General features: G+C 43.5%; 2 protein-coding genes across 4 annotated transcripts; both read left to right on the top strand.

Moving 5' to 3' along the window:
• The first annotated feature begins 658 nt into the window (after positions 1–658).
• Positions 659–13,706, top strand: LOC138999864 (zinc finger protein 211-like). 2 transcript variants are annotated; one of them, XM_070402081.1, is made up of 4 exons: positions 659–896; positions 1,777–1,903; positions 8,617–10,106; positions 13,072–13,706. In XM_070402081.1, exons 1-3 carry the CDS (start codon positions 864–866, stop codon positions 10,098–10,100), a joined length of 1,644 nt encoding a protein of 547 aa, XP_070258182.1. In that variant the 5' UTR covers positions 659–863; the 3' UTR covers positions 10,101–10,106; positions 13,072–13,706. The 2 variants fall into 2 exon arrangements, with proteins under 2 accessions (XP_070258182.1, XP_070258181.1); XM_070402080.1 differs by having other exon boundaries at positions 8,617–13,706.
• Positions 13,707–16,132: 2,426 nt separating this feature from the next.
• Positions 16,133–25,136, top strand: LOC139000018 (zinc finger protein 587-like). Of its 2 annotated transcripts, XM_070402272.1 has the most exons (3): positions 16,133–16,364; positions 17,260–17,386; positions 23,567–25,136. In XM_070402272.1, the coding sequence occupies exons 1-3, from the start codon at positions 16,332–16,334 to the stop codon at positions 25,132–25,134; spliced, it is 1,728 nt and encodes a 575-aa protein (XP_070258373.1). In that variant the 5' UTR covers positions 16,133–16,331; the 3' UTR covers positions 25,135–25,136. The 2 variants fall into 2 exon arrangements, with proteins under 2 accessions (XP_070258373.1, XP_070258374.1); XM_070402273.1 differs by lacking the exons at positions 16,133–16,364; positions 17,260–17,386 and adding an exon at positions 19,749–19,906.
• The last annotated feature ends 1,621 nt before the right edge of the window (positions 25,137–26,757 follow it).

Genomic DNA, 26,757 nt, shown 5'->3' with positions numbered 1-26,757 from the left:
CAGCTACATATGGCATGAAGGAGACACATGCCAAAAGTCATGAATGAGCAAACAATGAATCCTATTCCGAAAGAGCAGGTCCTGCCCTGATTGGTTTGGCTCAGTGGATAGAGTGTCAGCCTGCACACTGAAGGGTCCCAGGTTCGATACCAGCCAAGGGCATGTACCTTGGTTACTGGCACATCGCCAGTGGGGAGTGTGCAGGAGGCAGCTGATCGATGTTTCTCTCTCATTGATGTTTCTAGCTCTCTATCCCTCTCCCTTCCTCTCTGTAAAAAAATCAATAAAATATATTTTTTAAAAAAAGAAGAAAAGAGCAGGTCCTGTAAGAAAGATATTCAAAACCTGCCACAGGTGCATTAGAAAGAAACTTGCCCCAGGGGTCACCTCCACTGAAGGCGCTAGAGGACACCTAGTATATTTGGTGTATTTTGGGCTATTTGCCCCTGAATCCAGTCCTTTAGTCAACTCAGAAATACAGGATCCTGGCTTTGGAGCGTAGAAACTACATTACCCACAAGGCCACGCACGGAATGCCACCAGGCTGAGCCAATGGGGACTCAGATAAGGCATTTCCGTTTGGCCGCTCCTGTAGGGCGGGACTAGCAGTCCTCTTGGCTGGTTTTGTCTTCTCAAGTTTTTGTCTCAGTCGCTCAGGATTTTCTGGTCGCACAGTCCCGGGGAGAAGGCCGGAGAGTGGTGCTCCCCGCCTCACAGCCAATGGTCGGAGCCTCCAGTGGTGCCCACAGCTCACACTTGGGATTAAAACTCGGAGTCACCGCCCGGACAGAAGTAGAGCCGGGGCGGGGATCGCCATTCCTGCAGCCGCTTCTGCTCCCGCCAGGCTCAGCCCACGGAGGGCAATGGCGGCGCCCCCGCCGAGGAGACGGGCTGAGGTGAGTTCAGTCCCCCAGGCCCTCACCGCCTCCTCACACAGACACCACAGCCTGGGGAGGGCGCCCGTCCCGTCCTGCAGCTCAGTCCCGCGTGGAGGACCGTGAGGAAGGCGGAGGGGAGAGAGGAGTGTTGTGGCTTCTGAGGACACAGCAAGTGCAGGGCAGAGAGGACGGGGGTGACTTGCATGTGAAGGTCCCTGAGGATGTGGCTGTGAGTATTGACGGAAAGAGCAGAGGCTGCAGGGAGGACGGCACAGACTCATTCGGGGCTTTCCCGGCTGTGGGTCCATCAGGGGCCTGGGGTGGGCCTGGATCCGGCTGGACTACAAGCTCTCTACACGCCATATGCCAAGTTCATGGGTGAGTCCAGCGAGACCCAGTGGCATTGGAGCAGGAAGGGGGCAGAGCTGAGGGAGTGAACCTGGGGTCTGAACATGGGAAGGGGGTGAACATTACCCAGTGGTGTGCACATCTGAAGGAAGTGTGAGCTGATAGTCCCGGGACCTGGTGTGGGGACTTAAAGGCGAAGCATAAACCGACGCTTGGCTTTGTCTTGGAGGCAGGATCTAGGAGACTGCAGTGGTGTTGCTTGGCAGGAAAGCTGGGGCCCTGCAGGCATCGCCCAGACCTTAAATGGCATTGCTCTCTCCCCTCCCCTCCCCCAATCCTTCCCACCCAACCCAGCTGCTCTGCTGAGGGCTATGCAGTGAGTAATGGGACTGTGATGAGAGAGCAGCCTTCACTGGCATTAGGGCCTGGAGTCCACACTAACCGGGTGCCCTGGAGGAGGTTGAGGGGGGGAAGATGTGTGAAGAGCACAGCCTTCTCCATGGGACTGTGCGACTAGGAAATCTGGTTACAATTGTCTCCATTCTGACAGGTTGGTGTGACCTTTGAGGACATTGCCCTGTACTTCTCCAGGGAGGAATGGAGCCTCCTTGATGAGGGTCAGAGACAGCTGTACCTGAATGTGATGCTGGAGAACTTTGAACTTACATCCTCCCTGGGTAAGACCCTCACTCTCACCAGTGACCTGGACTCGGCTTTGAGGTTTCCCAGGCCCCATACCCCTGGGTGTGCTCTGTCCTCCCAGGTAGACTGTGGTACTGCTTGATTTTCCAGTTTGCTGGGTAGTTGTTGTCCTGGGGAGGGTTGGTATGTTTCTGCTGCTCCCTTCTATTCCTGAAGTCCCAATACTCCCCGCTGCACTAAATTCACAGGGAAGGACTTGTGGTTGGTAGTGTTGCAGGAAGGTAAGGGATTCCACCTTGATTAGTGAAGAAAGCATTTTCTATATTCCTGTTGGTCCTGTGTATATATTTTTGAAAAACTGTGTGCACATCCTTATCCTGTTTAATAACTGTATTTTTTATTAGAGTCTTTTGAATACCTTGTATATTTTATATATTAATTGCTTACGACATATAGGAACACATATGTTTGCATGTGCTTAATAGGGCTTTGCAGATATTACTCCCCCACACCAGCTTTTCTACAAAGTCCATGTTTGTGGCAACCCTACCTTCAGGCAGGTCTAGTGCCACCATGTTGTAGCAAGCTCAGGTGCTTGTTACTACTGCTTATCAATTAAATATCGTTAGTGAAGTTGTATAGACTTTTTTAAAAAAATATATTTTATTGATTTTTTACAGAGAGGATGGGAGAGAGATAGAGAGTTAGAAACATCGATGGGAGAGAAACATCAATCAGCTGCCTCCCGCACATCTCTTACTGGGGATGTGCCGGGGGCCCTTGATGGAATCAAACCTGGGACCTTTCAGTCCGCAGGCCAACGCTCTATCCACTGAGCCAAACGGGTTTCGGCTGTATAGAGTTTGCTTTTGTGACAGAGTCACTGCAGTGTTATTAGCCTGCAGTATAGTATTAACATACCTTCATTATTCCCAAGGAACTCCAACTATTTCTGTGAATTTCTGTCTATATCTCAATATTCGCTTTATTGTGCTGGTCATAGCCAAATCCACAATATCTCCAAGGGATTCCTTCATATGGTTTGCAAGTATTTTCTTCTGTTCTCTAGATTGCCTTTCATTTCACTTTGTGTATTCCTGTTGTGCAGTGAAGACGCTATTTTTCTTTATTTGTGCCATCTGGCCTGCTTATGTTTTCTTTTTTGTGTGGTGGCTGGTGTCACATCCAGAAATCCTGTCTAAAACAAACCTTTAAAACTTTTTCTCTAGGTTGTCCTGAGGAGTTTTAAGTTTTAGCGCTGACATTTAATTCTGTCCTGCAGGTTGAGTTACGTTTTATCAGTGCTGTTCAGTTTTGTTGTTTTACATGTGAATGTCCGTTTATACCAGCACCATTCGTTGAAGAAACTATCTTTCCCTTCTTCTGTGGCTTGCAGCTTTGTCAAAGATTACTTAAAGTATGGGCCTGGGTTTTTTTGTTTTCCGTTCTGTTCAGTTGATGTATGTGTCTGTGTTTCTCCAGCAACACACTGTTTGGTTGCTTTCTCTTTGTAATGAATTGAAGTCAGGAGGTGTGATGCCAAGAGCTTTCTTCTTGCTCAAGACTGCTTTTGGCCGAAACCGGTTTGGCTCAGTGGATAGAGCGTCGGCCTGCGGACTGAAAGGTCCCAGGTTCGATTCTGGTCAAGGGCATGTACCTGGGTTGCAGGCACATCCCCAGTAGGAGATGTGCAGGAGGTACCTGATCGATGTTTCTCTCTCATCGATGTTTCTAACTCTCTATCTCTCTCTCACTTCCTCTCTGTAAAAAATCAATAAAATATATTTAAAAAAGAAGAAAAGACTGCTTTTGTTGCCCTCCAGTGGTCCGTAAACTGCGGTTCGTGAGCCACATGGAGCTCTTTGGCCCCTTGAGTGTGGCTCTTCCACAAAATACCGACTTCTGCGCTTGGGCCACAAAGTTTCAATCGCACTGTCCATGCGCGCCCGCACTTGGTATTTAGTGGAAGAGCCACACTCAAGGGGCCAAAGAGACGCTTGTGGCTCGCGAGCCGCAGTTTGCCGACCACGGCCCTAGCCCATATGGCTCAGTGGATAGAGCCTTAGCCGGCGGACTCAAGGGGTCCAGGTTTGATTCTGGTCAAGGGAATGTACCTTGGTTAAGAGCACATACCCCGTATGGAGTGTGCAGGTGGCAGCTGATTGATGTTTCTCTCCCATCAATGTTTCTAACTCTCTATCCCTTTCCCTTCCTCTCTGTAAAAAATCAATAAAATACCTTTTTTAAAAAAGATTGCTTTTGTTAATGGAGGTATTTGATTCCATTTCCAGATTTTCTATTGATTTCTTTGTTAAATACCATTGGAGTTATTGGAATTGCATTTAATCTGTAGTTTTCCTTGTGTACTATAGGTATCTCCAACATATTTCATTTTCAGATCTATGAACACAGGCTGTCTTTCAACTTATTTGTGTTTTCTTCCATTCCTTTCATCACTGTCTTATTGGACTCACTGTACAGATGTTTCACACTTTGGTTGAATTTATTCCTTTGGGTTTTATTGTTTTTGATTCTTTTGTAAATTTGATTACATTCTTCGTTTTTCCATCAAAGAATTTCTCATTAGGCTGTAGAAATGGAACTAATGGTTGTATGTTTATTTTGCATCCTGTAACTTTTTTCATTTTAATTCTTCATTCTTCTTTTATCTTCACCCGAATAGTGAGGATATTTTTTCCATTGATTGTTTTTTTAGAGAGAGAGTAGGAGACAGAGAGAAAGAGAAACATCGATTGGGTGCCTCCCACATGTTGCCTCTACTGTGATTGGGATCGGACCTGCAATCCAGGTATGTACCTTTGACTGGGAATCAAACCCTAGCCCTCCAGTGCACAAGGCAGTACTGTCATCAGTGAAGGATAGTGGCTAGGGATATTTATTAATTCTTTAAATTATTTATTTATTTGTTTGTTTAAATATATGTACTTTTTATTTTCTAGAGGAAGAGGAGAGAAAGTCATTGATCCGCTGCCTCCTCCATGACCCCCACTGGTGATTGAGCTCGCAACCAGTGTAGGTGTCCTAACAAAGAATCGAATTGTGACCTCCTAGTTCAGTGATGGCGAACCTTTTGAGCTTGGCGTGTGAGCATTTTGAAAAACCCTAACTTAACTCTGGTGCCGTGTCACATATAGAAATTCTTTGATATTCGCAACCATAGTAAAACAAAGATTTATATTTTTTTTTCTTTTTTTTTTCTTTTTTTTTAAATAATATATTTTATTGATTTTTTACAGAGAGGAAGGGAGAGGGATAGAGAGCTAGAAACATCGATGAGACAGAAACATCGACCAGCCGCCTCCTGCACATCTCCTACTGGGGATGTGCCCGCAACCAAGGCACATGCCCTTGACCGGAATCGAACCTGGGACCCTTCAGTCCACAGGCCGACGCTCTATCCACTGAGCCAAACCGGTTTGGCAAGATTTATATTTTTGATATTTATTTAATATATCTAAATGCCATTTAACAAAAATCAACCCAAAAAATGAGTTCACGCGTCAACTCTGACCCGCGTGTCATAGGTTCGCCATCACTGTCCTAGTTCATGAGTCAGTGCTCAATCAGTGAGACATACCGGGCAGCGTTTATTTGTTGATTTTAGAGACAGAAAGGGAGAGAGAGAAACAAAGAGAGTGAGGCATTGATGTGCTGTTCTACCCATCTGTGCATTCATTGGTTGTCCCCTACATATGCCCTGATGGGGGATCAAACCCACAACCTTGGGGCATGAGGGCCACATTCTGAAAAACTGAGCCACCTGGACAGGATTGTGAACTTGTTTATTAATTTCAGGGGCTCATAGTGGGATCTTGGTAAATTTCTCTATGAAGGGTCATGCTGTCTCCTAACATCAACATCTATTATGATGCATTGGGGTCCATAGTGACAGGTGTAATGTCTTATCTTTAATTTTTTTTTTTTTACTAATTTGAGGCTTGGTTTTTGTTTGTTTTTGCTTTAATGTAGCTAACAGCTTGCACATTTTTATATCTTTTTTTAAATATACTTTTTACATATTCCTTTCTTTTGTCTTGTCTCTCTTTTATTTATGTTTGTTCTGATATTTATGGTTTCTTTCCTTTGAAACCTTTGATTTACTTTCCTGTTGTGTTTCTAGTTTCCTGAGGTGCCTTGTTAGGTTCTTTGAGATTTTTTGTGACAATGTAGGCATTTATCTCTATAAAATTTCTCCTTAGAATTACATTTTCTTTTTTAAAATATATTTTACTGATTTTTTACACAGAGGAAGGGAGAGAGAGATAGAGAGAAACATCGATGATAGAGAAACATCAATTCAGCTGCCTCCTGCATACTCCCTACTGGGGATGTGCCCGCAACTTCGGTACACGCCCTTGACCGGAATTGAAACTGGGACCCTTAAGTCCTCAAGCCAGTGCTCTATCCACTGAACCAAACCAGATGGGGCTACATTTTCTGAATGTTATACATAAGCTTTGGTAGGTTGTCTTGTTATTTATTTTGCCTCTAGACTTTTTTGAGATCTCCTCTTTTTTTGGTTACCCTGAAATTCTTCTTTCTTTCTTTCTTTGTTAAATATATTTTATTGATTTTTTACAGAGAGGAAGGGAGAGGGATAGAGAGTTAGAAACATCAATGAGAGAGAAACACCGATCAGCTGCCTCTTGCACACTCCCACTAGGGATGTGCCCACAAACAAGGTACATGCCCTTGACCGGAATCGAACCTGGGACCCTTGAGTCCGCAGGCCGATGCTCTATCCACTGAGCCAAACCCGTTAGGGCAATTCTTATTTCTTTATTTATTATTCCTTTTACATAGGAAGGAAGGGAAATGGGGGGAGAGCGCTGAGGGAGAAACATCAGTCGGCTGCCATGTGCACAGTTGAAAACCGGGTATTGAACCCACATCTGATATGTGCCCTAACCGGGAATTGAACCCTAGATCCTTCAGTACACAGGACGCTGCTCCAAACAACTGAGTCACACTGGCCAGGGCATTGTGTGGTTTTTTGAAACAAAAATTTCCAGGTTTTTGGAGAACAGGCCACTAGGATCAATGAGAGCAGAAGCACAGTGGCTCATAGTGGTATTGCTGACCCTTTATTTTTATTTTTATTTACAGTACATTTTTATTGATTTTAGACAGCAAGAAAGAGGGAGAGAGAGATAGAAACATCAGTGATGAGTTACAATCATTAATTGGCTGCCTCCTACATGCCCCCGAGGTGGGACCGAGCCCGCAACCTGGTCATGTGCCCTTGACCTGAATCGACCTGGGACCCTTCAGTCCACAAGTGGATGCTCTATCCACTGAGCCCAACTGGCTAGGACTGACCCTCTTTTTAAGAAAATATATTTTTATTAATTTCTGAGAGGAACGGGGTGAGAGAGAGAGAGAGAGAGAGAGAAACATTAATGATGAGAAAGTGTCACTGATCAGCTCCCTCCTGCATGCCTCCTACTGGGGACTGAACCCACAAAATCTGGGGATGTGCCCCGGAATGGAGTGGAACCTAGGACCTTTTAGAATGGAACCTAGGACCTTTCAGTCCGTGGCTGACACTCTGTCCACTGAGCAAAGCAGCTAGGGCTGACACTTGCTTTATTTATTTATTTATTTATTTATTTATTATTAACCCTTGTATTTCACCTTCGGTATCTTCAAATGTGTTTGCTGACCCAGTTTCCTGTCATCCTTTCTATGCAGTTGTCCTTATTTGATATTATTGTATATTACTGTTTTTCTCATGGTACTTTTATTCCCATTTCCTCTGGGGTTTTTTTTCCATGGATAGCTGTCTACTTACTCTAGAATGGGGAAAGATTATCTTTCTCTATTCTGCCATCTTGCTGAAGTCAACTCACATAGGTCTTTTCCCTGTGATCCCATTTGTGGTTCGTTCTACGACAGTGCTGACCACATCTCGTTTTAGTTTTTCTTTTAAGATTTCTATCATTTATCTCATGCTATGGTTCAACTTGGATTTAAGAGGCAAAATCTTTTGGGCATCACAGGAGAAACATGACTTTATCAATGACAGGGTAGACCCAGAGGCAGTCTTGCCTTGGTGACGGGCTGTGGGGTCGGTTTTCATGCCTGGGTTCTGTAACGTTCATAACTAGGAAGCCATTTTGATCAACAATGTTTTGTTACCATTGCCCAATCCTCACCCAATTCTACTTCTTCATGCTTAAGGTTGAAACTTTGCCTATGACTCAGTTTTAATAGTGATCATTCTACTCGAATTCCCAGCCTAGAATATCCTTAACCTCTTTAAACTTTGCACTTCTACCTCTGTCACACATCTCGGCTTTACTGCACTCCAGTGTTGTTGCATGCCTGCGAGCTTTAGAGTGCACATGTATTATATTGACGCTGGACATCATGTGCTTTACTATGATTGATATTTTATGGGTTTGAGCACATTGAAATTATTTTACACAGACTCATATCGCCAGTATGAAAGGTCCTAAAGGAAGCCATTTGTGGAGTAGTAACGAGCAGACCCTGCCTCTCTTCTTTTTGTCCCAGCCTATGCTTCTGTTCTCCCTTGGTGAGATTTTCCTCATCCAGTGACCTTTTGGGCCTTGTTATATATAATAGGCATTTCCTGAGAGTCTTACTGACTTGTCTTGAAAATCATTGTATTGAATCATGTCCAGTTGTGACATAAACAATTGTGGTGAAGATATTCTGTATTTATCAGGTCAACGTGCACTTCACCTGCGTTTCTTTTCTTCAGGTTGCTGCTGTGGAGCAGAGAACATGGAGGAAACGACTGAACAGAAGGTTTCTGTAAGATTGTCACAGGCAAGGAATCCCAAGTTAGCCTTGTCTTCCCAGAAGAGCCACCCCTGTGAGAGTTGTGGGCTGGTCTTGGGAAACATTTTCCACATGATGGAGGGTCAGGAATCACAACACGGACAGATACTGTTGAGGTGTGGGGCGTGTGCAAAACGATTTTATTTCCGTGCAAAATTTCACCAGCAGCATATGAGAGAGAAGTCTTTCACTAGAAGTGTGGACAGGATGTCACTTGCAAACAGCTGCAATTTCAATGTGTCCCAGAGTCGTTTCACATGCAGGGAGGTTGATCAGGCTGTCCTTACTGGGTCAGGACATTTACACCTAAAGGCTATTCAGGCCAGGAACAGTCCAACTGCAATTTCGACCTGTGCGATGACATTTCAAAGGAGAAAAAATGATTACAGTAGAAAAGAATGTCAGAGAGACATTAGTTGCACCCACACCTTTATTCAGGAAAAAGGTGTCCAGCTTGGAAGTGGGTGTTTTATGTCCTCTGAATGTGGAAAATATTTTACCAAGTTATCTAGCTTTCATTATCAACAAAGAGGTCACACGAGAGAAAAGCCTTATGAATGCAGTGAGTGTGGGAAAGCTTACACCAGTAGCACTGGACTTCGTCGTCATCAGAGATTTCATATGGGAGAAAAACCTTATAAATGCAGTGAATGTGGGAAATCTTTTACACATAGCAGTAAACTTCGTTATCATCAGACAGTTCATACAGGAGAAAAGTCTTATAAATGCAGTCAATGTGAAAAATCCTTTAAAAGTAGCACTGGTCTTCAATATCATCAGAGAGTTCACACTGGAGAGAGGCCTTATAAATGCAGTGAATGTGGAAAATCTTTTGCACAGAGCAGTGCCCTTCGTTGTCATCGGATAGTTCACACGGGAGAAAAGCCTTATCAATGCAATGAATGTGGGAAATCTTTAACCTCTAAGACCGTCCTTCATCGACATCAGACAATTCATACTGGAGAAAAGCCTTATACATGCAGTGAATGTGGAAAATCTTTTGCACTGAGCACTGCCCTTCGTTATCATCAGAGAGTTCACACTGGAGAAAAGCCTTATCAATGCAGTGAATGTGGAAAATCTTTTACCGCTAGCGTTGCCCTTCATTGTCATAAGAGAATTCACACTGGGGAAAAGCCTTATCAATGCAGTGAATGTGGAAAATCTTTTAGAAGGATCACTGCCCTTCATTATCATCGGAGAGTTCATACAGGAGAAAAGCCTTATCAATGCAGTGAATGTGGGAAATCTTTTACCCAGAGCACTTCCCTTCGTTATCATCAGAGACTTCATACAGGAGAAAAGCCTTATAAATGCAGTGAATGTGGGAAATCTTTTACAAGGAGCAGAGGTCTTCGAGATCATCAGAGAGTTCACACTGGAGAAAAACATGAGTGCAATTAATATGAGGTATCTCTCAGCCAAATTTCTAAATTTGCTCTGCACATATGAGTCCAAATATGAGAAATTTCTTAGATGTGTAGGAAATGTAGTTTCTTAGTTAGGACTTAACATTAGTACAAGAAAATTTATGTATCCTCATTTTTCTGAATTGTATCTCATACTTTTAATCACCTACATTATGTAAAGTTCCCATAAGTGTTCTTGTTGTGTTTGTTTTTATGTTGGAACACTGTGTAATTATGTTGCACGTTCTAACATACAGAGATGTCCTGCCAGATCTATGTCACTGCATCTTTCTGTTGTAGAAGGTATTTCATCTGAACCACCTATAAGGTCCCTACAAATGGCATCAGTCACCATCGTCATGTGCCCGGGGAACCGAACTCTGTTGTCTTTTTTGTTGAAGAAAATGAGGAATACCTGAGTCCATAGTTCTTTCTTGTTTTCTTGTCATGTGTTGCCACATAGAACTGATTATTGTTGGCCTCAGTAAACATAATGTTGCAGAGGGAATGCTTTCCCTGAATGCCAGTGATGAATTTATTGAGTGCCTGAGTCATCAGTGGAAGAACTGCCATTCACCTGTCTCTTTGGTTTGTACAATAATGAAGGCTTTTCGTAATACTTCTTTAATCTTGGGTGTTCTATTTACTGTGTGGGTTAGCTTTAAGGAGACCGGGGCTCTCCAAGCATGATGAGGTGAACAACTTTTTTGGGGTCTCAAACCTTTCTGCCCTTGGGGGAATATTGTGGTGCAGGATTAGCTCAGCAGTTTTTGGCAAATTTACACTGCTGCCCATATTTTCCTAGGAAATACTCTGGACTCTCTAATCCTCATGTGATGTCTGGATGCTTGGAAACATAGCAGTCACTCCAAAGAGGGGGTAGCTGTGACAACCTCAAGTATGTCTGGGAACATGAATTTTTTTCTTGTTTGCAAGGGATGCCAATACCTGTGAAGGTATCTCTTGCCCAGGTGTTGCAGAGGGCCATGTGCCCTGATGCCTACAATTTCACGATTGATGGTCACTGGTTTGAGGACCATAGCAGTGAGGGAAACCCTTTCACTGCAGGAACACTGACCTAATTGTTGTTGGACAAAACTGCAGCCCATTAGATGGAAGGGTCCTCACCTAAGTGTGCATCCAGGAATTATTTTGGGGAAAAGACTACAGGAGCTCTGTGTACACAGATTGGAGGGACCCCACGCATGTTTATTTTCTGTGGAGCAGTCATTGTCATTGATTATATTCAAGATGTTTTGTGGCTCTTGTAGCTTCCCAGATGTTCCCATCAGAACCATTGGTGCTCAGGCCGCAAAACAGGGATGGAGACAAAGGCTGTCTTTAGTCCAAGGATGTGGCTTTTTTGGGTTTGGGTGAAAGTTCTTCATCATATGTTACATTTTCTGTACTGACATGAGACTCTCACCCAGAGGGCATATGAATGTGGAATGAATATAGAATTGCGAAACCTGTTCTTCCAAAATCGATGAGCGTACATTTGTTTTATCTTGAACCATTTTTAACCGCTGTAATGAGTAAGTTATATGTGTTAAGTATAGTGTTTCATAAATCTTGACATGTGCGTTAAATGAAACCCTCATTATAGTCATAATGCTGACTTACTTTGCTTTTCCTGACAATCCACCCTAACTGACTGTCCACACACCACATTATATGAATGTAGGTGAAGGTGGCTTTTCAGATGATGGTGTTTGCCATTTTGGCCAGTTACTCTGTTTTTCGGAGTCATTTCCATACATACAGCAGGTATACATGTTAGTAAATTTTTTACGGTTTTCCTCTGTTAACCTATATTGTATCAGTTTAATTTTCAGGCCAACTAACGATCCTAGAAAAGAGGAAGGAAATATTATTTTGCCTTGACACTCTCATTGCCCTCATCTTTCATAGTCACTCCTCTTAACTTCTTAGAAGAAAGGAATACCCTTAGGGTTTGGGCTGTGATGCTGGCTGGGAAAGATTTCACACCTACAAGAAGTTATGCAGAGGGAAAGTTAATTTTACTTTCCAAGGGACCAAAGGGCCAAGTATTGCCAGTCACTACAGGGCAAGGAAGGAAGTGTGGCTTCTGCTCTTCAGCAGTGGTTGGGTTTATGTGTTTTTTTAAAAATATATTTTATTGATTTTTTACAGAGAGGAAGGGAGAGGGATAGACAGAAACATCGATGAGAGAGAAACATCAGTCTGCCTCCTCCTGCACACTCCCTACTGGGGATGTGCCGGCAACCAAGGTACATGCCCTTGACCGGAATCGAACCTGGGACCCTTGAGTTCACAGGCTGATGCTCTATCCACTGAGTGAAACCGGTTAGGGCTCAGCAGTGGCTGTTGCTAAGGGACAAGGAATGGACGGCCTTGGGCTGAGCTGAAGTTGAGTAGCTATGAGGGCCTGTCTTTAAAAGTTACAGTTTGTTTCTTTCCAGGAGACATTATTCCAGATGCGCTAAGGAGGTGTCTTATCAGTATTTTCCCCAAGCCTATAAAATATGACGAGAGCAACAGCTACGAAGAGGTCAAAAGAGGCTTGTTTGAAGGGAAGGAAACTTTCTACTAATTAGAGACGCCTTGGTCCAAACTTTCCCAGAGGTGTGACAACTGCAGGAGAGAGGGGTCTGTAAGACTGAAGCATTGAGAGTAGCTTATCTTGTTCAGCAGTTTGAACTGAGGAGCTGTTTCAATGAGAGGAGCCAACAATCTTGCGGTTTATTAGCAGCTGCTTCTGCTAAATTGTGGAAGGCCACAGCAAAGAAACAGACCTTTGTCTTGTCCTTACAAATACCTTGGCCACATTTAGAACCTAAGGCTTTATTGACCTGAAGAGTGACTCCTTCTAGGGACCAAATAAAGGGACACCAGCAATACTGGGGGTATTGTGTTCAGGAGGACATCAGCAATGGGTCCCAGAGTTAATAAACCACTCATTGAATTTCCTCCTCATCCCACAGGTTCTGACTCCCCAGTATGGACAAAAATGATGGCACACAGTAAACTTAGCAAGCTCAGGGGGCCTGGCATGGCATGGGCAATCTTGCAAACTCAGAGGCTAAGACTAACCATATAGGATGCTTTGAAGTTAAAACTTTCCAAGTAAAAGCTAGTCACCTGGGTATGTATGTACTAGCCTGTTTTTTTGTTTGTTTGTTTTTGCAAAGAACAAATTTTACGTTACTGAACCTGTCGTCTTTTTGCATCTCGGATAACATACCTTTGGATTTTTATGGACATTTCTGTTTCACAGACTCCTAAGAGAACAATCTCCTAACGCAGAAGATCACAGAGCCCCAATTAGTGTTGCTCTCGAGTTAAATACTAACTGTTAACTAATCGATAATCATGTAAAAATAAGTGTGTGTCTATTTTTTTTTATTGTTTACCCAATACCAGGGATTTCTCTCCTTTGCTCTCCCCTCTAATTTATCACCAGTGGATGTCATGTAATCCCCTTATATCTTCTCCTTTGATTCTAATGTATAAAAAAGGCGCAAAACTGCCATTCTCCTGAGCGTTTCTCAACCTGTTGTTATTTTGCTTTCTGGCAAATGTCATGACTAGGGTCAAATAAACTAAGAAACATTCTCAACAGGTTTGGACATTTCTTACAACATCACCAAAAGCAATTGACTCATGTGAAGCAGGAGAAGGTTACATGGAGGAATATCAGAATTTCCAGGGACTCAACTGACGGAAGACATATTTATAAACACAAATGTAGAGCAGACCCAGAACCCAACAAGTTAGAGCTTTCCCCTTGCTTTCAGAGACCAGAAGAAAATGCTCAAGGCCCAGATGAATTTGTTTTCCTGTGTGTGTGCATGTTTTTAATCCTTACCTGTGGATGTTTCTTTTTATACTAGCCCCACTTTCCTTCTCAGATTCTGCAGTAATTTCCAAGCTTCCATGTCTCTGAATCCACTCCATCAGTTTTTTGTTCATGAGATTCCAAATGTGAGTGCGATCAAGTGATACTGTCTTTCTCTGACTGACTTATTTCACTTAGCTTGATGTTCTCCAGGTCCCTCCATACTGTGTGAAAGGGTACAAGATGCTTCTTTTTTATGCTGCATAGTATTCCACGGTGTAAAATTACCACAGTTTTTTTTTTTTTAAATATATTTTATTGAATTTTTACAGAGAGGAAGGGAGAGAGATAGAGAGTTAGAAACATCGATGGGGGAGAAACATCGACCAGCTGCCTCCTGCACATCTCCTACTGGGAATGTGCCCGCAACCCAGGTACATGCCCTTGACCGGAATCGAACCTGGGACCTTTCAGTCCGCAGGCCGACGCTCTATCCCCTGAGCCAAACCGGTTTCGGCTACCACAGTTTTTTATGCACTCCTCTACTGATGGGTACCTAGGCAGTTTCCAGACCTTTCCTATTGTAAATTGCTATGAACAGAGGGGTGCATGCTTTCTATCTGATTGTTTCAGGTTTCTTCGGATATATTCCTAGAGGTAGAATCACTGGATCAAATGGCAGTTCCATACTAAATTTTTTGCAAACACACAAACTGATTTCCATAATGCCTGTAGTAGTTTGCATTCCTACCAGCAGTGAAATGGGTTCCCTTTTTTCCACATCCTCCCCAGCACTTGTGCTTGGTTTATTCTTTTAAAATATATTTTTTTATTGATGTTTTACAGAGAGGATGGGAGAGCGATATAGAATTAGAAACATCCATGAGAGGGAAACATTGATCAGCTGCCTCCTGCACACCCACTACTTGGGATGTACCTGCAAACAAGGTACATGCCCTTGACCGGAATCGAACCTGGGACTCTTCAGTCCACAGGCCGATGATCTAGCCACTGAGCCAAACTGGTCAGGGCATGCTTTGTTTATTTACTGAAGACAGCCATTCTAGCAGTGGTGAGGTGATACCTAATTGTTGCTTTAATTTACATCTCTCTGATCAGATCAGTCACTTTGAGCATTTTTTCACATGTCTCTTGGACATCTTATCCACATGGCAGCCCAGGCAGAGCTGACACTTCCGGTGGCATCAGAAGCAGATGCTCTTAAGTATGAATGTCTGTTTTGTGACATAAACTTTGTATAATGGATTCAACGGAGGCAGGTTAAGGCAGTTACAGACTTGAACAACCTCCTCCAGCTATATATGGCCTGAAGGAGACACATGCCAAAAGTCATGAATGAACCAACAATGAATGCCATTCAGAAAGAGCAGGTCCTGCCCTGACCATTTTGGCTCAGTGGATAGAGCGTCGGCCTATGGACTGAAGGGTCCCAGGTTCAATTCCGGCCAAGGGCATGTACTATGGTTGCGGGAACATCCCCAGTGGGGAGTGTGCAAGAGGCATCTGATCAATGTTTCTCTCTCATCGATGTTTCTAGCTGTCTATCCCTCTCCCTTCCTCTCTGTAAAAAAATCAATAAAATATATTTTTAGGCGAACCGGTTTGGCTCAGTGGATAGAGCATCAGCCTGCGGACTCAAGGGTCCCAGGTTCGATTCAGGTCAAGGGCATGTACCTGGGTTGCGGGCACATCCCTACTGGGGGGATACAGGAGGCAGCTGATCGATCTCTCTCATCGATGTTTCTCTCTATCCCTCTCCCTTCTTCTCTGTAAAAATTCAATAAAATATATTTTTTAAATATATTTTTTGTTTAAAAAAAAGAAAAAGGAAGAAAGAGCAAGCAGGTCCTGTAAGAAAGATATTCAAAACCAACCACAGGGGCATTAGAAAGAAACTTGCCCCAGGGGTCACCTCCACTGAAGGCGCTAGAGGACCCCTAGTATACTTGGTGTATTTTGGGCTATTTGCCTCTGAATCCAGTCCTTTAGTCAACTCAGAAATACAGGATCCTGGCTTTGGAGCGTAGAAACTACATTACCCACAAGGCCACGCATGGAATGCCACCAGGCTGAGCCAATGGGGACTCAGATGAGGCATTTCCGTTTGGCCGCTCCTGTAGGGCGGGACTAGTAGTCCTCTTGGCTGGTTTTGTCTTAAGTTTCTGTCTCAGTCACTCAGGATTTTCTGGTCGCACAGTCCCGGGGAGAAGGCCGGAGAGTGGTGCTCCCCGCCTCACAGCCAATGGTCGGAGCCTCCAGTGGTGCCCACAGCTCACACTTGGGATTAAAACTCGGAGTCACCGCCCGGACAGAAACAGAGCCGGGGCGGGGACCGCCATTCCTGCAGCCGCTTCTGCTGCCGCCGGGCTCAGCCAACGGAGGGCAATGGCGGCGCCCCCGCTGAGGAGACGAGCTGAGGTGAGTTTGTGTCCCCCAGGCCCTCACCGCCTCCTCACACAGACACCACAGCCTGGGGAGGGCGCCTGTCCCGTCCTGCAGCTCAGTCCCGCGTGGAGGACCGTGAGGAAGGTGGAGGGGAGAGAGGAGTGTTGTGGCTTCTGAGGACACAGCAAGTGCAGGGCAGAGGGGACGGGGGTGACTTGCATCTGAAGGTCCCTGAGGATGTGGCTGTGAGTATTGACGGAAAGATCAGAGGCTGCAGGGAGGACGGCACAGACTCATTCGGGGCTTTCCCGGCTGTGGGTCCATCCGGGGCCTGGGGTGGGCCTGGATCCGGCTGGACTACAAGCTCTCTACACGCCATATGCCAGGTTCATGGGTGAGTCCAGCGAGATCCAGTGGCTTTGGAGCAGGAAGGGGGCAGAGCTGAGGGAGTGAACCTGGGGTCTGAACATGGGAAGGGGATGAACATTACCCAGTGGTGTGCACATCTGGAGGAAGTGGGAGCTGATGGTCCCGGGTCCTGCTGTGGGGACTTAAAGTGAAGCATAAACCGACGCTTGGCTTTGTCTTGGAAGCAGGATCTAGGAGACTGCAGTGGTGTTGCCTGGCAGGAAGGCTGGGGCCCTGCAGGCATCGCCCAGACCTTAAATGGCATTGCCCTCTACCCTCCCCTCCCCCAATCCTTCCCACCCAACCCAGCTGCTCTGCTGAGGGCCATCACAGTGAGTAATGGGACTGTGATGAGAGAGCAGCCTGCACTGGCATTAGGGCCTGGAGTCCACACTAACCGGGTGCCCTGGAGGAGGTTGAAGGGGGGAAGATGTGTGAGGAGCACAGCCTTCTCCACGGGACTGTGTGACAAGGAAATCTGGTTACAATTGTCTGGTTACAATTGTCTCCATTCTGACAGGTTGGTGTGACCTTTGAGGACATTGCCCTGTACTTCTCCAGGGAGGAATGGAGCCTCCTTGATGAGGGTCAGAGACAGCTGTACCTGAATGTGATGCTGGAGAACTTTGAACTTACATCCTCCCTGGGTAAGACCCTCACTCTCACCAGTGACCTGGACTTGGCTTTGAGGTTTCCCAGGCCCCATCCCCCAGGGTGTGCTCTGTCCTCCCAGGTAGACTGTGGTACTGCTTGATTTTTCCAGTTTGCTGGGTAGTTGCTGTCCTGGGGAGGGTTGGTCTGTTTCCACTGCTCCCTTCTATTCCTGAAGTCCCAATACTCCCCGCTGCACTAAATTCACAGGGAAGGACTTGTGGTTGGTAGTGTTGCGGGAAGGTAAGGGATTCCACCTTGATTAGTGAAGAAAGCATTTTCTATATTCCTGTTGGTCCTGTGTATATATTTTTGAAAAACTGTCTGCACATCCTTATCCTGTTTAATAACTGTATTTTTTATTGGAGTCTTTTGAATACCTTGTATATTTTATATATTAATTGCTTACGACATACAGGAACACATATGTTTGCATGTGCTTAATAAGGCTTTGCAGATATTACTCCCCCACATCAGCTCTTCTACGAAGTCCATGTTTTTGGCAACCCTGCATTCAGCAGGTCTAGTGCCACCATGTTGTAGCAAGCTCTGGTGCTTGTTACTACTGCTTATCAATTAAATATTGTTAGTGAAGTTGTATATCAAAAAAATATATTTTATTGATTTTTTACAGAGAGGATGGGAGAGAGATAGAGAGTTAGTAACATCGATCAGCTGCCTCCTGCACATCTCTTACTGGGGATGTGCCGGGGCCCTTGACCGGAATCGAACCTGGGACCTTTCAGTCCGCAGGCCAACGCTCTATCCACTGAGCCAAACTGGTTTCGGCTGTATAGACTTTGCTTTTGTGACAGAGTCACTGCAGTGTTATTAGCCTGCAGTATAGTATTAACATACCTTCATTATTCCCAAGGAACTCCAACTATTTCTGTGAATTTCTGTCTATATCTCAATATTCGCTTTATTGTGCTGGTCATAGCCAAATCCACAATATCTCCAAGGGATTCCTTCATATGGTTTGCAAGTATTTTCTTCTGTTCTCTAGATTGCCTTTCATTTCAGTTTGTTTATTGCTGTTGTGCAGTGAAGACGCTATTTTTCTTTATTTGTGCCATCTGGACTGCTTATGTTTTCTTTTTTGTGTGGTGGCTGGTGTCACATTCAGAAAATTCTGTCTAAAACAAACCTTTAAAACTTTTTCTCTAGGTTGTCCTGAGGAGTTTTAAGTTTTAGCGCTGACATTTAGTTCTGTCCTGCAGGTTGAGTTACGTTTTATCAGTGCTGTTCAGTTTTGTTGTTTTACGTGTGAATGTCCGTTTATACCAGCACCATTCGTTGAAGAAACTATCTTTCCCTTCTTCTGTGGCTTGCAGCTTTGTCAAAGATTACTTAAAGTATGTGCCTGGGTTTTTTTCTCTTTTCCATTCTGTTCTGTTCTGTTGGTATATGTGTCTGTGTTTCTCCAGCAACACACTGTTTGCTTGCTTTCTCTATGTAATAAATTGAAGTCAAGAAGTGTGATACCACTAGCTTCCTTCTTGCTCAAGATTGCTTTTGTTGCCCTCCAGTGGTCGGCAAACTGTGGCTCGCAAGCCACATGTGACTGTTTGACTCCTTGAGTGTGGCTCTTCCACAAAATACCGACTTCAGCGCATGGCCATGAAGTTTCAATCACACTGTACGGGTGTGCTGGCACGTGGTATTTTGTGGAAGAGCCACATTCAAGGGGCCAAAGAGACGCTTGTGGCTTGCGAGCTGCATTTTGCTGACCACGGCCCTAGCCCATTTGGCTCAGTGGATAGAACCTCGGCCGGCGGACTTCAAGGGGTCCAGGTTCGATTCTGGTCAAGGGCATGTAGGTTTGTTGCGGGCACATACCCAATATGGAGTGTGCAGCTGGCAGCTGATTGATGTTTCTCTCCCATCAATGTTTCTAACTCTCTATCCCTTTCCCTTCCTCTCTGTAAAAAATCAGTAAAATACCTTTTTTAAAAAAGATTGCTTTTGTTAAGCGAGGTCTTTTGATTCCATTTCCAGATTCTCTATTGATTTCTTTGTTAAATACCATTGGAGTTATTGGAATTGCATTTAATCTGTAGTTTTCCTTGTGTACTATAGGTATCTCCAACATATTTCATTTTCAGATCTATGAACACAGGCTGTCTTTCAACTTATTTGTGTTTTCTTCCATTCCTTTCATCACTGTCTTATTGGACTCACTGTACAGATGTTTCACATTTTGGTTGAATTTATTCCTTTGGGTTTTATTGTTTTTGATTCTTTTGTAAATTTGATTACATTCTTCGTTTTTCCATCAAAGAATTTCTCATGAGGCTGTAGAAAGGGAACTAATGGTTGTGTGTTTATTTTGCATCCTGTAACTTTTCTGATTTTAATTCTTCATTCTTCTTTTATCTTCACCCGAATAGTGAGGATATTTTTTCCACTGGTTGTTTTTTTAGAGAGAGAGTAGGAGACAGAGAGAAAGAGAAACTTCGATTGGGTGCCTCCCACATGTTGCCTCTACTGTGATTGGGATCGGACCTGCAATCCAGGTATGTACCTTTGACTGGGAATCAAACCCTAGCCCTCCGGTGCACAAGGCAGCACTGTCATCAGTGAAGGATAGTGGCTAGGGATATTTATTAATTCTTTAAATTATTTATTTATTTGTTTGTTTAAATATATGTACTTTTTATTTTCTAGAGGAAGAGTAGAGAGAGTCATTGATCCGCTGCCTCCTGCATGACCCCCACTGGTGATTGAGCTCACAACCAGTGCAGGTGTCCTAACAAAGAATCGAATTGTGACCTCCTAGTTCAGTGATGGCGAACCTTTTGAGCTTGGCGTGTGAGCATTTTGAAAAACCCTAACTTAACTCTGGTGCCGTGTCACATATAGAAATTGTTTGATATTTGCAACCATAGTAAAACAAAGATTTATATTTTTGATATTTATTTAATATATCTAAATGCCATTGAACAAAAATCAACCCAAAAAATGAGTTCACGTGTCAACTCTGACCCGCGTGTCATAGGTTCGCCATCACTGTCCTAGTTCATGAGTCAATGCTCAATCAGTGAGACATACCGGGCAGCGTTTATTTGTTGATTTTAGAGACAGAAAGGGAGAGAGAGAAACAAAGAGAGTGAGGCATTGATGTGCTGTTCTACCCATCTGTGCATTCATTGGTTGTCCCCTACATGTGCCCTGATGGGGGATCAAACCCACAACCTTGGGGCATGAGGGCCACATTCTGAAAAACTGAGCCACCTGGACAGGATTGTGAACTTGTTTATTAATTTCAGGGGCTCATAGTGGGATCTTGGTAAATTTCTCTATGAAGGGTCATGCTGTCTCCTAACATCAACATCTATTATGATGCATTGGGGTCCATAGTGACAGGTGTAATGTCTTATCTTTAATTTTTTTTTTTTTACTAATTTGAGGCTTGGTTTTTGTTTGTTTTTGCTTTAATGTAGCTAATAGCTTGCACATTTTTATATCTTTTTTTAAATATACTTTTTACATATTCCTTTCTTTTGTCTCTCTTTTATTTATGTTTGTTCTAATATTTATGGTTTCTTTCCTTTGAAACCTTTGATTTACTTTCCTGTTGTGTTCTAGTTTCCTGAGGTGCCATGTTAGGTTCTTTGAGATTTTTTGTGACAATGTAGGCATTTATCTCTATAAAATTTCTCCTTAGAATTACATTTTCTTTTTTAAAATATATTTTACTGATTTTTTACAGAGAGGAAGGAGAGAGAGGGATAGAGAGAAACATCGATGATAGAGAAACATTAATTCAGCTGCCTCCTGCACACTCCCTACTGGGGATGTGCCCGCAACCACGGTACACGCCCTTGACCGGAATTGAAACGAGGACCCTTAAGTCCTCAAGCCAAGGCTCTATCCACTGAACCAAACCAGATGGGGCTACATTTTCTGAATGTTATACATAAGCTTTGGTAGGTTGTCTTGCTATTTATTTTGCCTCTAGACTTTTTTGAGATCTCCTCTTTTTTTGGTTACCCTGAAATTCTTCTTTCTTTCTTTTTTTTTTAAATATTCTTTATTGATTTTTTACAGAGAGGAAGGGAGAGGGATAGAGAGTTAGAAACATCGATGAGAGAGAAGCATCGATCAGCTGCCTCTTGCACACTCCCACTAGGGATGTGCCCACAAACAAGGTACATGCCCTTGACCGGAATCGAACCTGGGACCCTTGAGTCCGCAGGCCGACGCTCTATCCACTGAGCCAAACCTGTTAGGGCAATTCTTATTTCTTTATTTATTATTCCTTTTATATAGAGAGGAAGGGAAATGGGGGGAGAGCGCTGAGGGAGAAACATCAGTCGGCTGCCATGTGCACAGTTGAAAACCGGGTATTCAACCCACATTCTGATATGTGCCCTAACTGGGAATTGAACCCTAGATCCTTCAGTACACAGGACGCTGCTCCAAACAACTGAGTCACACAGGCCAGGGCATTGTGTGGTTTTTTGAAACAAAAATTTCCAGGTTTTTGGAGAACAGGCCACTAGGATCAATGAGAGCAGAAGCACAGTGGCTCATAGTGGTATTGCTGACGCTTTATTTTTATTTTTTATTTACAGTACATTTTTATTGATTTTAGACAGCAAGAAAGAGGGAGAGAGAGATAGAAACATCAGTGATGAGTTACAATCATTAATTGGCTGCCTCCTACATGCCCCCGAGGTGGGACCGAGCCCGCAACCTGGTCATGTGCCCTTGACCTGAATCGACCTGGAACCCTTCAGTCCACAAGTGGATGCTCTATCCACTGAGCCAAACTGCCTAGGACTGACCCTCTTTTTAAAAAAATATATTTTTATTAATTTCTGAGAGGAAGGGGGTGAGAGAGAGAGAGAGGGAAACATTAATGATGAGAAAGTGTCACTGATCAGCTCCCTCCTGCATGCCTCCTACTGGGGACTGAACCCACAAAATCTGGGCATGTGCCCTGGAATGGAGTGGAACCTAGGACCTTTCAGTCCGTGGCTGACACTCTATCCACTAAGCAAACCAGGTAGGGCTGACACTTGCTTTATTTATTTATTTATTTAGTTATTTAGTTATTTAGTTAGTTAGTTAGTTATTATTAACCCTTGTATTTCACCTTCGGTATCTTCAAATGTGTTTGCTGACCCAGTTTCCTGTCATCCTTTCTATGCAGTTGTCCTTATTTGATATTATTCTATATTACTGTTTTTCTCATGGTACTTTTATTCCCATTTCCTCTGGGGTTTTTTTTCCGTGGATAGCTGTCTACTTACTCTAGGATGGGGAAAGATTATCTTTCTCTGATTCTGCCATCTTGCTGAAGTCACTCACATAGGTCTTTTCCCTGTGATCCCATTTGTGGTTCGTTCTACGACAGTGCTGACCACATCTCGTTTTAGTTTTTCTTTTAAGATTTCTATCATTTCTCTCATGCTATGGTTCATCTTGGGTTTAAGAGGCAAAATTCTTTGTGCATCATAGGAGAAACATGACTTTATCAATGACCCAGAGGCAGTCTTGCCTTGTTGAAGGGCTGTGGGGGCGGTTTTCATGCCTGGGTTCTGTTACGTTCATAACTAGGAAGCCATTTTGATCAAGAATGTTTTGTTACCATTGCCCACTCCTCACCCAATTCTACTTCTTCTTGCTTAATGTTGACACTTTTCAGTTTTAACAGTGATCATCCCCCTCGAATTCCCAGCCCAGAATATCCTTAACCTCTTTAAACTTTGCACTTCTACTTCTGTCACACATCTCGGCTTTACTGCACTCCAGTGTTGTGGCATGCCTGCAGAGCTTTAGAGTGCACCCGTATTTTATTGACGCTGGACATCACGTGCTTTACTATGATTGATATTTTATGGGTTTGAGCACATTGAAATTATTTTACACAGACTCATATCGCCAGTATGAAAGGCCCTAAAGAAAGCCATTTGTGGAGTACTAACGAGCAGACCCTGCCTCTTTCTTATTGTGCCAACCATTGCTTCTGGCCTCCCTTGGTGGGATTTTCCTCATCCAGTGACCTTTTGGGCCATGTTATATATAATAGGCATTTCCTGAGAGTTTTACTGACTTGTCTTGAAAATCATTGTATTGAATCATGTCCAGTTGTGACATTAACAGTTGTGGTGAAGATATTCTGTATTTATCGGGTCAACGTGCACTTTACCTACGTTTCTTTTCTTCAGGTTGCTGCTGTGGAGCAGAGAACATGGAGGAAACGACTGAAGAGAAGGTTTCTGTAAGATTGTCACAGGCAAGGAATCCCAAGTTAGCCTTGTCTTCCCAGAAGAGCCACCCCTGTGAGAATTGTGGGCTAGTCTTGGGAAACATTTTCCACATGATGGAGGGTCAGGAAACACAACACAGACAGATACTGTTGAGGTGTGGGGCATGTGCAAAACAATTTTATTTCCGAGCAAAATTTCACCAGCAGCATGTGAGAGAGAAGTCTTTCATTAGAGGTGTGGACAGGATGTCACTTGCAAACAGCTGCAATTTCAATGTGTCTCAGAATTGTTTCACATGCAGGGAGGTTGGGCACGGTGTCCTTACAGGGTCAGGACATCTCCACCTAAAGGCTACTCAGACCAGGGACAGTCCAACTGCAATTTCGACGTGTGCGATGACATTTCAAAGGAGAAAAAATTATTACAGTAGAAAAGAATGTCAGAGAGACATTAGTTGCACCCACACCTTTATTCAGGAAAAAGGTGTCCATCTTGGAAGTGGGTGTTTTATGTCCTCTGAATGTGGAAAATATTTTTCCAAATTATCTAGCTTTCATTATCAACAAAGAGGTCACACAAGAGAAAAGCCTTATGAATGCAGTGAGTGTGGGAAAGCTTACACCAGTGGCACTGGACTTCGTCGTCATCAGAGGTTTCATATGGGAGAAAAGCCTTATAAATGCAGTGAATGTGGGAAATCTTTTACCCAGAGCACTAAACTTCGTTATCATCAGACAGTTCATACAGGAGAAAAGTCTTATAAATGCAGTGAATGTGAAAAATCCTTTAAAAGTAGCAGTGGTCTTCAATATCATCAGAGAGTTCACACTGGAGAGAGGCCTTATGAATGCAGTGATTGTGGGAAATCTTTTGCACGGAGCAGTGCCCTTCGTGATCATCAGAGAGTTCATACAGGAGAAAAGCCTTATAAATGCAGTGAATGTGGAAAATCTTTTGCACTGAGCAATGCCCTTCATTATCATCTGAGAGTTCACACTGGAGAAAAACCTTATAAATGCAGTGAATGTGGGAAATCTTTTACCACTAGTGTTGCCCTTCATTGTCATCAGAGAATTCACACTGGGGAAAAGCCTTATCAATGCAGTGAATGTGGGAAATCTTTTACCCAGAGCACTCACCTTCGTTTTCATCAGAGAGTTCATACAGGAGAAAAGCCTTATAAATGCACTGAATGTGGAAAATCTTTTCCCCAGAGCTCTGCTCTTTATTATCATCATAGACTTCATACAGGAGAAAAGCCTCATAAATGCAGTGAATGTGGAAAATCTTTTCCACGTAGCAGTGCACTCCATTATCATCAGCGTGTTCACAGTGGAGAAAAGCCTTTTAAATGCAGTGAATGTGGGAAATCTTTTACCCAGAGCACTGCCCTTCATTATCATCAGAGAGTTCATACAGGAGAAAAGCCTTATAAATGCAGTGAATGTGGGAAATCTTTTACAAGGAGCAGTGGTCTTCAATATCATCAGAGAGTTCACACTGGAGAAAAACATGAGTTCAATTAATATGAGGTATCTCTCAGCCAAATTTCTAAATTTGCTCTGCACATATGAGTCCAAATATGAGAAATTTCTTAGATGTGTAGGAAATGTAGTTTCTTAGTTAGGACTTAACATTAGTACAAGAAAACTTTTGTATCCTCATTTTTCTGAATTGTATCTCATACTTTTAATCACCTACATTATGTAAAGTTCCCATAAGTGTTCTTGTTGTGTTTGTTTTTATGTTGGAACACTGTGTAATTATGTTGCACATTCTGACATACAGAGATGTCCTGCCAGATCTATGTCACTGCATCTTTCTGTTGTAGAAGGTATTTCATCTGAGCCACCTATAAGGTCCCCTACAAATGGCATCAGTCACCATCCTCTTGTGCCCGGGGAAGCGAACTCTGTTGTCTTTATTGTTGAAGAAAATGAGGAATACCTGAGCCCATAGTTCTTTCTTGTTTTCCTGTCATGGGTTGCCACCTAGGACTTATTATTGTTGGCCCCAGTAAACATAATGTTGCAGAGGGAATGCTTTCCCTGAATGCCAGTGATGAATTTATTGAGTGCCTGAGTCATCAGTGGAAGAACTGCCATTCTCCTGTCTCTTTGGTTTGTACAATAATGAAGGCTTTTCGTAATACTTCTTTAATCTTGGGTGTTCTATTTACTGTGTGGGTTAGCTTTAAGGAGACCGGGGCTCTCCAAGCATGATGAGGAGAAAAACTTTTATGGGGTCTCAAACCTTTTTGCCCTTGGGGCAACAGTATGGTGCAGGATTAGCTCAGCAGTTTTTGGCAAGTTTACACTGCTGCCCATATTTTCCTAGGAAATACTCTGGACTGTCTAATCCTCATTTGATGTCTGGATGCTTGGAGACATAGCAGTCACATCAAAGAGGGGGTATCTGTGACAACCTCAAGTATGTCTGGGAACATGAATTTTTTTCTTGTTTGCAAGGGATGCCAATACATGTGAAGGTATCTCTTGCCCAGGTGTTGCAGAGAGGGCCATGTGCCCTAATGCCTACAATTTCACGAGTGATGTCAATGGTTTGAGGACCATAGCAGTGAGGGAAACCCTTTCACTGCAGGAACACTGACCTAATTATTGTTGGACAAAACTGCAGCCCATTAGATGGAAGGGTCCTCACCTAAGTGTGCATCCAGGAATTATTTTGGGGAAAAGACTACAGGAGCTCTGTGTGCACAGATTGGAGGGACCCCAGGCATGTATATTTTCTGTGGAGCAGTCATTGTCATTGATTATAAACAAGATGTTTTGTGGCTCTTGTAGCTTCCCAGATGTTCCCATCAGAACCATTGGTGCTCAGGCCGCAAAACAGGGATGGAGACAAAGGCTGTCTTTAGTCCAAGGATGTGGCTTTTGTGCGTTTGGGTGAAAGTTCTTCATCGTATGTTACATTTTCTGTACTGACATGAGACCCTCACCCAGAGGGCATATGAATGTGGAATGAATATAGAATTGCGAAACCTGTTCTTCCAAAATCGATGAGCGTACATTTGTTTTATCTTTTTTTTTTTTTTTTAAATATATTTTATTGATTTTTTTTACAGAGAGGAAGGGAGAGGGATAGAGAGTTAGAAACATCGATCAGCTGCCTCCTGCACATCCCCCACT

The sequence above is a fragment of the Myotis yumanensis genome, unplaced genomic scaffold (assembly GCF_028538775.1).
Source record: "Myotis yumanensis isolate MYYU_CA2020_CCGP unplaced genomic scaffold, mMyoYum1.0.hap1 SCAF_23, whole genome shotgun sequence".
Classification (NCBI taxonomy): domain Eukaryota; kingdom Metazoa; phylum Chordata; class Mammalia; order Chiroptera; family Vespertilionidae; genus Myotis; species Myotis yumanensis.
This window is presented reverse-complemented; position numbering and strand designations above follow the sequence as displayed.